This window comes from Rhinopithecus roxellana, chromosome 9 (genome assembly GCF_007565055.1).
Source record: "Rhinopithecus roxellana isolate Shanxi Qingling chromosome 9, ASM756505v1, whole genome shotgun sequence".
NCBI classification, from domain to species: Eukaryota; Metazoa; Chordata; class Mammalia; order Primates; family Cercopithecidae; genus Rhinopithecus; species Rhinopithecus roxellana.
This window is the reverse complement of record NC_044557.1, coordinates 12,201,953-12,214,709: the sequence shown is the minus strand read 5'-3', so window position 1 is coordinate 12,214,709 and position 12,757 is coordinate 12,201,953. Positions and strand designations below refer to the sequence as shown.

The 12,757-nt window shown below is 34.3% G+C and overlaps 1 protein-coding gene across 1 annotated transcript in view; it reads right to left on the bottom strand.

The window, feature by feature from the left end:
• PXDNL (peroxidasin like) overlaps window positions 1-12,757 on the bottom strand; it is a 513,952-nt gene that overhangs the window by 155,302 nt on the left and 345,893 nt on the right. Inside the window, exons 7-8 of the mRNA XM_030937395.1 lie at window positions 10,939-11,108; window positions 8,356-8,473 (exon numbers count right to left, since the gene is read on the bottom strand). Coding sequence (XP_030793255.1) covers window positions 8,356-8,473; window positions 10,939-11,108 — 288 coding nt within the window. The remainder of the gene's footprint in view (window positions 1-8,355; window positions 8,474-10,938; window positions 11,109-12,757) is intronic.

The window sequence follows — 12,757 nt, the reverse complement described above, 5'->3', positions numbered from 1 at the left end:
CTTGAATGACTTTTGAGTAAACAACAAAATTAAAACAGAAATCAAAAAATTCTTTGAAATTCATTAAAATAGAAACATAACATACCAAAATCTCTGGAATGCAGCGAAAGCAATGTTAAGAGGAGAATTTATAAAGCTAAACGCCTACATGAGCAAGTTAAGAAAGATCTCAAATTAACAATCTAGAGGAACAAAAAAAAAAAAAAAAAAAAAAAAAAAAAAAAAAAAAAAACTAGAATAACCCCAAAGTGAAGCAGAAGAAAAGATATAACTGGCCGGGCACACAGTGGTTCATGCCTATAACCCCAGCACTTTGGGAGGCTGAGGCAGGAGGACTTTTTGAGGCCAGGAGTTTGAGACCAGCCTAGGCAAATGTAGAAAGACCCTATATCTACAAAAAATGAAAATATTAGTTGGGTATATTGGCATGTGCCTGTAGTCTCAGCTACTCAGGAGCCTGAGATGGAATGATTGCTTGAGCCTGGGAGGTCAAGGCTGCAGTAAGCCATGATTGCACCATTACAATTTAGCCAATTTAGCGTGGGTGACAGACTGACACCCCATTTCTAATTTTTTAAGAAATCAATTTTAAAAAATGAAATAACCAAATTCAGAGCAGAACTATATGAAACTGAGACACAAAATCCATACAAAAGATCAATGAAACCAAAAGTTGGTTATTTGAAAGGATGAACAGGATTGATAGAACATTAGCTAGATTAACAAAGGAAAAAAGAAATTAAACAACTTAATCCTAAATTTCAAACTGTTGTAGTATCATCTTTGTCATTTCTGATTGTGCTTATTTGAATCATCTCTTAAACCAGGAAGAAACTGAAACCCTGAACAGGTGAATAATGAGTTCTGACCCATGGGCAAAGGGAGAGGAACATCACACACCAGGGCCAGTCGTGGGGTGGGGAGCTAGGGGAGGGATAGCATTAGGGGAAATACCTAATGTAGATGACGGGTTAATGGGTGCAGCAAACCACCAAGGCACATGTATACCTATGTAACAAACCTGCACGTTCTGCACATGCATCCCAGAAAGTAAAGTGTAATAATAATAATGAGTTCTGAAATTGAATCAGTAATAAAAATCCTATGAATCAATCAAAAAAGACTTGGACTAGAAGGAGTCACAGCCAAATTTTACCTGACATACAAAGAAGAGCTTGTACCAATTCTACTGAATCTATTCCAAAAACTCAAGGAAGAAGGATCCTCCCTAGCTCATTCTATGAAGTGAATATCACCCTGACACTAAAATCTGGCAGAGACACAACAAAAAAGGAAACCGTGGGCCAGCATCCCTGATGAACATAAATCCCAAAATCCTCAACAAAATGCTAGCAAACTGAAGCCGGCAGTACATCAGAAAGTTAATTTACCACAACCAAGTAGGCTTTATTCCTGAGATATAAAGTTGGTTCAACATATGCAAATCAATACGTGTCATTCACCACGTAAACAGAATTTTTAAAAATTGTATGGTCATCTCAGTAGATCCGGAGAAAACTTTCTATAAAATCTAACCCTCCTTCATGATTAAAAAAAAAAAAAAAACTCAACAAACTAGGCATCAAAGGAACACACCTCAAAATAGTAAGAGCCATCAGTTACAAACCCACAGCCAATATCATACTGAATGGGCAAAAGCTGGAAGCATTCCCCTTGAGAAGCAAAACAAAACAAGAATGTCCACTCCTATTCAATATAGCACTGGAAGTCCTAGCCAGAGCAATCAGGTAAGAGAAAGAAATAAATGACATCCATTAGAAGAAAAAGTCAAACTATCTCTGTTTACTGATAATATGATTCTATACCTTGAAAACTCTAAACCTGCCACCAAAGCCTCCTAGAACTGATAAAGGACTTCAGTAAATTTTCAGGATACAAAATCAATGTATAAAAAATAGTAGCATTTCTGTACACCAATAATGTTCAAGCTGAGAGCCACATCAAATATGTAATCCCACTTACTATAGTCACAAAAAGAAAAAATATCTAGAAATATATCTAACCAAGTAAGTGAAATATTGCTATAAGGAAAACTACAAAACATGGTTGAAAGAAACCACAGATGACACCAATAAATAAAAAAGCATTTTATGCTCACAAATTGGAAGAATCAGTATTGTTCAAATGGCCATACTGCCCAAGGCAATTTACAAATTCAATACTATTCCTATCGAAGCATCAATGCCATTTTTCACAGATTTAGAAAAAAAACTATTCTAAAATTCATACAAAACAGAAAAAGAGCCTGACTAGCCAAAGCAATTCTAAGCAAAAAGAACAAAGCTGGAAATATCACATTATCCGACATCAAGCTATTCTATAAGGCTACACTAAACAAAACATAGTGCTAGTACAAACACAGAAACATAGACAAACAGAACAGAATAGAGAACCCAGAAATAAAACTGCACCCCTACAGCCATCTGATCTTCAACAAAGTCAACAAAACTAAGCAATGGAAAAGGATTCCCTATTCAATAAATGGTGCTGGGAGAACTGGCTATCCATATGCAGAAAGATGAAACGAGACCCCTATATATCTCCATATACAAAAATCAACTCAGGATGGATTAAAGACTTAAATATAAGACCTCAAACTGTAAAAATTTTAGAAGAAAACCAAAGAAATATCCTTCTCAACATCAGTCTTGGCAAAGAATTTATGGCTAAGTCCTCAAAGCAATTGCAATGAAAACAAAAATTGACAAGTGAGACCTAATTAAACTAAAGAGCTTCTGCACAGCAAGATAAACTATCAACAGAGTAAACAGACAACTTACAGTCTGGAGAAAGTATCCACAAACTACACATCTGACGAAAGCCTAATATCCAGAATCTACAAGGAACTTAAACAAATCAACAAACAAAACACAAATAACCCTATTAATAAGTAGGCAAAGTACAAGAACAGACACTTCTCACAGGAAGGCATACAGGCGACTAGCAAACTTATGAAAAAAATGCTCATTATCACTAATCATCGGATAAATGCAAATCAAAACCACAATAAGATGCCATCTAGCACCCGTCAGAATGGCTTTCATTAAAAAGTCAAAAAATAACAGGTCTTGTTGGGGCTGCAGAGAAAAGCTAATGCTTCCACACTGTTGGAAATGTAGATTAGTTCAGCCACTGTGGAGAGCAGTTTGAAGACTTCTCAAAGAAGTAAAAGTTGAGCTACCATCCAACACAGCAACCCCATTACTGGATACCAAAAGAATAATAAATCTTTCTACCAAAACAACCCATGTGTCCATATGTTAATTACAGCGCTATACGCAATAGCAAAAACATAGAATCAACATAGATTCCTATCAATGGTGGATTAGATAAAGAAAATGTACTACATACACACCTTGGAATACTATGCAGCCATAAAAATAATGGAATCATGTCCTTTGCAACAATCTGAATGCAGTTGAACGCCATTATCCTAAGTGAACTAATGCAGGAACAACAATGACAACAAACAAATACTGTTTGTTTTTACAAACTTACAAATATTCTCACTTGTAAGTGAGAGCTAAAATATTGGGTACATATGGACATAAAAATGGGAACATTAGACACTGGGGAATACATGATGGAGAGGTAGGGAGGGAGATAAGCATTGAAAAACTATGTATTTGTTACTATGCTCACTTCTTGGGTGACGGTTCAGTCATATTCCAAATCTCAGCATCATGTAGTATACCTTTGTAACAAGCCTGCACTTGTACCCCCAGAATCTACAATAAAAGTTGAAAAAGAAATAGAAAAGTCTGGTTGGTTTTTACATCTCTTTGATAAAGTCATTGTCTTGCTCAACATCTTCTAATGGGTCTCAAAGTTTGTAAACTGAAAGCCCAAGTCATTAGTTTTGCCATGATTATGCAATCTTTTTCTATTTCTCCCCAAGGTAAAACCTTAATTCTTACAAATGTGCTCTACACACTTTCCTGAAACTAACCTTCATTTATTTTCTTTCTGAGCTTTTAATTATTCTTTCTTCAGCCTGGAAGGTTTCTTTCATCTTTGAATCTATTCAGTTATTCTAAAACTACCTATTAAGTGCTGGTAATCATTTCATTTTCCTACTGAGAAGTGTAAAGAATCTCTAAAATTATCTTGACAAATGGCTGTTTTCTAAAATTTGTTTAAATTATAATAAAAGAAAGGGATTTTTAAGAAATTGATTCTTAGCTATGAGTTGAGATTTTGTGTCTTTGTGTCTTTTGTGATCAATGTTGATAAGTGTTCTATAACTGCTTGAAAAGATAGTATGGTTTATTTTTGTATATAATTCATATCATCAGTGTTCTAAGCTATGTTTAGATATTGTTACTAATTTTTGTTCCTAATCTTTCTGGGAAAGCAGTATTAAAACGTCTTGCTATAATTGGATTTATGTAAATATATCCTTATAATTCTCTCAATCTTGTTTTATTCTTCAGCAGCTATTTTGTTAGGTATATAAATGTTCATGAATTTTAAATTCAGGTGAATTACAATTTTATCATTAAGTGTGATCTAATGATATGCGATTACACTATAATATTCTTATATCGTCCTTATCTTGATCAGTATAACTTAGTTGACATATTTGTTTACCTATCGACCTTCCACCTCTCAGTGTCATAATGTTTCAGATACACCTCTTATAAATAGCATATAGCTGGATTTTAAAATTCAATATTATGTCTTCCAATAGACTATTTATTATTTTTACTAATGTGTTTAAATTTATTTCTGATGAGTTATTTTATATTTTCTCTTTCCCAAGCCTTTTCTCTGTCTTTAATCCATCCCTGCTTCCATTTTATGTATTGATCCAGTTTTCTTTATCCACTTTTTTTCTTCTCCTAGTATGGAAGGATCTTTCTATTTGTTAGTATTTCATCTTAATTGTTAATATACACTCTTGACTTAACAGAATTCACAGTATCACTCTCCACCTAAAAAATGAGGCGTGTAAAATAATTTAACTATGTTCTCTCTCCTTATAACTCTTCTATTAATATTGTTTAACATTCTACTTTTTTCTTACTTTAAAGTTGTTCAATCCTTAATTTAGTAATCTAAGCTTATTCATATTTATCAACATGTTTAAAACTTTCTTTGTTCAAATTTGCTTTTGGCAAATCACATCTTTCTTATTGGATCAAATTCTTACTTACTGAAACACATCTATTTGTAGTTCTTTCAGCAAATATTCCTGAATAAAGCTCTATTCTTTGCCTAAAAATGCTTTTATTTTACCACGTCAGATAATTTAGCTGGATGTAAAATTGAAGGAAATCAGTTATTTTTCCTTAACACCCTAAATATATTTCATTGTCTTCTGTCTGATGTAAAGTTTACCGCAAGTATAATTGCTGCACATTTGAAGGTAATCTGCAAATTACTTGTGAATGAAAGATTTTTGTCTCTGACTTTCAATGTTGTGATCACAATGAAGAGTACAGATTTATTTTTTAAATCCTATTTTGGAATCAATATAATTCTCATTCTGAAATTGTGTGACTTTTTTATTTCTGGATAATTCTATCATTACCTTTTCAAACGTTTCCTTTAGCTCACTCTTTCCTACCTGCCTTTCTGGAACTCCTACTGGATAGACACTAGACCTTTCCATTGTAGTCTCCATGTCTCATTACCACACTTAAATCTGTTTATTCCCACATACCTACTTTCTAATCTTCAAATTCTACCTCTGGTTGTGTCTAATCAGTTTTTAATCCACTCATCTAAGGACCCTAAATCCAGGCCCTCTCGAGGGGAGTAGAAAAGGATAATGATAATAAAAGGACAGATGGGTAGCTTCTGAGTTAGAGTATTTTTCTTACCCTGGTTCATGTCAAACAGATGTTTATTTCAAATTATTTGCTATACCACACTTCATGCTCCATGTACTTTCAGGATATATATTATCTTTCTATAAAAAATACTCAACAGTAAATAATCAGTAAGTTACTAGTTGCTCATGTTAAACATGTTAAACATTTCTTGTCATAAACTCTTCTCTTTCATCTTTAATTTTTAAATATAAAATGATTAACATTTTAACGAACATTTTTAACCATACTTTTTTTTCTTTATTCTATTCTTTCTGTTTAGATTTCTTTGTTTTCCTTTCAACTGCATCTTAGCTTCTTTAGTCATTATATTTGAAACTTTTATGTCATAAGTTAAAATAGGCAATGTGATTTTTTCACTTGTTTCTTTCTAAATACTAGTGAGTATCTTTGTAACCTTGAACATATCATTTTAAAATTTAAATTGTAAGAAAGCAGAAAAAGCAGTTTTAAGACATTGCAAGCAGTGACTTCTGTTTCTCAAGCACACTTGAGCAATCTCAAGACAGAAATAAATTGAACACTTCTATCAATTGAAGTCTTTCTCATGGGCTAGATTCCAGATTTAATACTATTCATAATTGCCTTCTATATAAGTTATTTTTAACCTATACTTACTAGACTTTTTACAAGAATTTAAAACACATGGCTTAGTTTCTGGCTACAATTATAAATCCAAATTATACACAAAAAGCCAAAAAAAATTGTATAATATGTTTTAGAATATTTTATACAGACAAGCAAAAAAAAAAATCAGTTGATTATACACGTGACAAAAGAAAATCAGTGAAAGTTCGTGTAAGAACGGAAGGGACACATGAAAACCGTGCGAATTATCAGTAACATAACTAATGATAATATAATTGTCCAAGCATTATCATCGAATTATACTAGGTATATAGTGCACTTTATGTTTCTATTTTACTGTAACTACCAGTTCAATTTTAAAACAGATATATAGACCAATGTAACAGAACAGAGGTCTCAGAAATAATGCCACACATCTACAAATATCTGATCTTTGACAAACCTGACAGAAACAAGCAACTGGGAAAGGATTCTTCATTTAATAAATGGTATTGGGAAAACTGGCTAGCCATATGCAGAAAACTGAAACTGGACCCCTTCCTTACACCTTATACAAAAATTAACTCGAGATGGATTACAGACTTAAATGTAAGACCTAAAACCATAAAAACCCTAGAAGAAAACCTAGGCAGTACCATTCAGGCCATAGGCATGGGCAAACACTTCATGACTAAAATACCAAAAGCAATGGCAACAAAAGCCAAAACTGACAAATGGGATCTAATTAAACTAAAGAACTTCCGCACAGCAAAAGAAACTGTCATCAGAGTGAAGAGGCAACCTACAGAAGAAAATTTTTACAATCTATCCATCTGACAAAGAGCTAATATCCAGAATCTATAAGGAACTTAAACAAATTTCCAAAAAAAAAAAAAAAAAATCAAAAAGTGAGCAAAGGATATGAACAGACACTTCTCAAAAGAAGACATTTATGCAGCCAACAAACATATGACGAAAAGCTCATCATCACTGGTCATTAGAGAAATGCAAATCAAAACTACAATGAGATACCATCTCATGCCAGTTAGAATGGTGATCACATTTAACTTTTCAAACATTAGTTTTTACTATTTAATTTTATACTCACAGATTTTTGGACTCATTGGTTTTATGTTTTATCAAATAGTACCGTGAGCATAAAATAAATGACTACCTTTTTAAATAATTTTGCATGTCATTTATTGCCAGTTTGCTTAAATAATCCTATACTGATTTACCATAAGAAAGTTGCAACATCAAATATGAAGTATCAGTTTAAATCTGAAATAACTTAGATGTGGCTATATCAAATTATATTCAGCTTTAAAACAAACTAGTTTGTTATTAATCCCAACATTTCCTTCTAGAAATAATACAGAATTATTTTAGTCAGTTACAGAATCACTGAGATCTGGAAATGTGTAAGTTTTTGTTTTTGTTTTTGTTTTTTCTTTTGAGACGGAGTCTTGCTCTGCAGCCCAGGCTGGAGTGCAGTGGCACAATCTCGGCTCACCGAAAGCTCCGCCTCCCAGGTTCACGCCGTTCTTCTGCCTCAGCCTCCCTAGTAGCTGGGACTACAGGCGCCGGCCACCTCGCCCGGCTAATTATTTGTATTTTTAATAGAGACAGGGTTTCACCGTGTTAGCCAGGATGGTCTTGATCCGCTGACCTCGTGATCTGCCCACCTAGGCCTCCCAAAGTGCTGGAATTACAGGCGTAAGCCACCGCGCCCAGACAGAAATGTATAAATTTTAAGAAAAATGCCTTTACATAGCTTGAGTTGGTCAAAAGATAAAAGTTAAAAGACATTTTATCTATAAGAAACTCTGAAAATTTTGGTAATTTCTTCTCTAGATAAAGGAGTTAAATTGAGTTAAAAAGATAGCTGGAATCAGAAAGAGAATCACAACCCATGTCCATGCTCAGTATTTACTTGTTGTGTATCCAAATAATCTCAGGTTTGGGGTTTCCTTCTGCGCGGCAGGTGAAGTAGACAGTATTTCCTGATGGTACCTCCACATCCTGGGGCTCAAAAGTAATTCGGGGGCTCTCTGCAACAGAAGAATTATTAATATATTTTTCAAAGATACAAAATTATGGCCTTCTAAGATGCTGAGAAAGAGATATAGGCAATTTAAATTTATTTCTACATTAAAGTTTTACACATCGAATGTACCAGGTTAAAGATTAGACATATATTTGACTTATACTTTAGGAGTTTGAAAGATTCACTGAACGAAGGGATTTCCAATGAAGTAAATTAAGTAAATTTTCCTGTGCTTTTATTTCTAGGAGCTCAATACAACCATATTTATGGAAGGAGTTTGATTTTATGGATCAATTTTTCAAACCAAGTGCTTAAACTGAGCTTGCAATTTTGTAGGCACTCTTCCTAGACAATTAGCCATCTAAGCACCCAACCACCCACTTTACACAATTTACAACAAGTGATATGTCTAGACCTCAAACCTGGTTGAGCAAAATTCTTATCTATATAAATGAATGATTCCATCTTCCAATAATAATTGAGTGGTAAAACATGAAAACACTTAAATTATTTTAATAAGAAGATGGAGTGATTGATTTTGTAATGAATCAGGTAATATTATTGAACTTAAATTATAAAGAACAATATACAAAACGAACTTTTAGTTTTCTATAGTTTCACTTAATTCTCTTTAAACCTTTCTAAATAACAAAACTCTTCCTAAGTGCCTTATCTGAAATTTCCTGTCATTAACCATGACTATTATGTCTGTAGAACATTCGTAGATCTTTACTAATCTTGCATACTTCAATAAAAGTCCATATAATTAATATCTTCGCTTTATTCTCTTTAGATAAGTGATTTTATTTGTTTATGTAATTAAAAAAATAATTCAACATCAGCTATGTGCCAGACAAGGCACTAGGACTAGTGATGAAGCAGTGTTCAAAATAGACAAGGTCTCTGTACCAAAGGGTTCACAGTTTCATTGAAGAAGTTGAAAATAAACACACACACACACAAGCACACACACACACACACACATATTAACATAGGCGACAACTGCTTAGATGGAAAATAAGTGATGTTTTGATGGATTATAAAAAGGAACCTGATTCAGTATGGAGGGATAGGTGGGTCAGTGGGAAGGGGGTTTAAATGAAGGCTTTCCATGGAATTCATATTTAAGAGGAAGATCATTAAAAGAAGTAGAATCAGAATATTGTAGGCAGGAAAGACAGCATGTAAAAAGTCCTTGGGTTGAAGAAAGGCTTAAGAACTTCCAAGAATGGAGAACACTGAGGTGGCTACAACACTGAGAAAAGAGTAGGTGACTGGAGGAGCAGAGTATAGCCAGGAAAGACTGTACAAAAAGAATCAACCACATTAAGAATTGTGTGCTTTATTTTAAGGTAGGAACCCATATAAGGATTATGGGTGAAGAAATGATGTAATAAGATGTGTTTTTAAACAATTTTCCCAAACATAAAGGAGCAAGAAAAATGAAAGCTGGGATATCAGTTAAGATGTGAAGCAATCCAGCCAAACTTGACTGCGGTTTGAACTAGAAGTTAGTAGTAAAGATGGGAGCTATGGATAAGCTTGAGAATTTTTTGGCAGTAAAGACCAAGTCAATTTTCTTCTCAATTTGAATATAAATTAATTATATTAATGTGATTTTTAATTACTTGTTTAGAGAAATTCAAAAAATGGCTTGCCAGTGAGAGAGTGGAAAGCAAATTTTTGCTGTATTTACAGCAGTCATGTAAGCGAATCTCCAAAACACTGAATTATCACACACACGCACATACACGAGGGTGTTCATTTATTTCTATTTAACCCGAAATACAGGAATAGAGATACACAGAGATATATCCTTATATTCACATGAAAAGCTTTAAATGAAAATCAAATAATATTGTAAGCAGCCATAATAAATTATTTAGGTAAAGCCTATTGCTTTAGTAAGGTTGTCAGAATATAACCATATGCTTATTAAATCCAAGGTTTCCATTATTTAAAAATTTACAAAGAGATGGTAAGACTGATTTTTATTATTTTAGTCATATTCATGGTCCCATTATACATTTAAAAAATCAATTACTGGATTTGTTGAGGGGCTTTCTCAGCAACGAATATTAGCAATTATTTGATTTAAAGTTGAAAGCCCTAACTTACTGATTATTAACACTAAGTCATACGAAGGAATAAGTGGAGATTTTAATGTTGGACACCACTTCTGGTGACCTTGTTGAAAATCAGTTTTCTCAATATTTATCCCTTGAAATTATGGAAATTAGATTAAATGTTCCTCAAAGACTCTCTCAGCTCTTAATTTTACGTTGATAAAACCTTCTTTAAATGAAAATGCAGATGATGGAAAGGAAATTGGCCATACTTTTACCACATTCCTTAAAAACACTTTCCGATAACACATTCTTCTAAAATGCATATTATATAATAAACCTTTACAGAAAGAGAGCAAATGAGAGACATTTCTATGTTATGTACACACTGAAATTTACGTACGGCAATTGAACTCCTCTACTGTTACTGAAGCAACTGCACGCCCATGGAGTCTCCTGGGATATTCACAGGTAGCCGCAACCTGGGTGTGGCCATGTTGGGCAAAGCCTTGTAAAAGCTCCCCCAGCCACATCAGATCACAGTCACAAACCAGGACGTTGGAATCCAGACGCCTAGGCATGCAGGCAAGAAGCACAACTGTTAAAAGGGACTATTAATTTCTATGATAAATCTTTTGAGTGGTAATATTTAATTTCCCCCTGATTTACCTTGTCTGTTAGATTCTATTAACCAATAAACAGATTTTAAGAATCACTTAACTTGTTGCATATCTCGCACAGAGTAGACACATTTTCATATTAACCATGTTTTTGAGAAGTCACTTTAAAACTGGAAAAGCAGTTTTCCCTTAATGTGCACTATGTCTACTATAAGTAAATAATTGTGAGGTGAAATGAATCCTTATTTGTTTTAGAGAAATGTAGAATTGAAACTGTAAGTATGGTCAGGTGAAGTGGCTCACGCCTGTAATTCAAGTGCTTTGGGAGGCCTAGGCAAAAGCATCACTCAAGGCCAGGAGTCTGAGAGCAGCCTGGGCATTCTAGCAAGGTTCCATCTCCAAAGATAAAAATTTTCTTTAATTTCTTTATGGTTTCAACTTTTATTCTAGATTCAGGGGGTACATGTGCAGTTTGTTACCTGGGTATATTGCATAATGCCGAGGTTTGCAGTTCTATTGATCCCATCACCAACGTACTCAAAATAGTACCCAATATTTTTGTAACCCTCACTCCCCTCCCTCCCTTCCCTCACCAATAGTCCCTAGTGTCTATCATTGTCATTTTTATGAGTATCCAATATTTAGATCCCACTTATAAGTGAGAACATACGGTTTTTGGTTTACTGTTCCTGCATTAATTCACTTAGGACAATGGCCTTCAGTTATAGCCATGTTGGGCAAAGGACATTATTTCATTATTTTTTATGGCTGGGTATGCAATTTTTTTAGTTAGCCAGGCATGGTGGCACCCGCCTGTAGTCCCAGCCACTTGGGAGACTGAAGTGGGAGAATCACTTGAGCCCAGGAGCTGGAGGCTGCAGTGAGCTGTGAAGGCGCCACTGCGCTCCAGCCTGGGTGACAAAGTGAGACCCTGTCCCAAAAGCAAAAACAAACAAGCAAACAAAACAAAAAAGTTGTAAGTATGGAAGTGTTCCAGTTTGCTTTGTTTATGTGTTATAGAACAAGGAAGCTGTAATGTGGTGGTGGTATTTCAATATTTTTGGATTACTCAAAAGAGTGGTAGAAGCTTTGCTGCCCAAAGGAGGCTTATGAATGTGATGTGTGATCCACACAGCTCCCCAAGGAGGTTAGCTTTTTTTCTTTTGTAAACTCCTTGGCATCAATATGGATAGGCATGTGTTCTCTGTGTTTTCCATTTGCTCTAAAGGACAGAAGCCAAGCTTTCCTTTTTTGTAATGCTCAAAGTCCCGGTTAGAAGGTCCCCCTCTGGAATTGCCACATGCAGACTGTAACAGGAAGGCAATGGCTCTTTTCATTTCTTTATGGTGTTTCCTAATATAGGCATACAAGTTATTCATTTTTGCCAAGTTTTACTGTACTTCACTAATTTTTTCTAGCATATTTTTCCTCATGAAATAAAATAGATCACCAAAGAGATTTATGTGTATCTACCTCCATTCTTGCCAAAAGATGTCTGGCAAAAAGTTACAGAAATGATTAATACTTTTTTTTCATTTCTCCCAATGGGTTAAAAAGGGAGCTTTTGCTAAGTGGAATTCACAAGTCTGTCTGTGGTGGCAA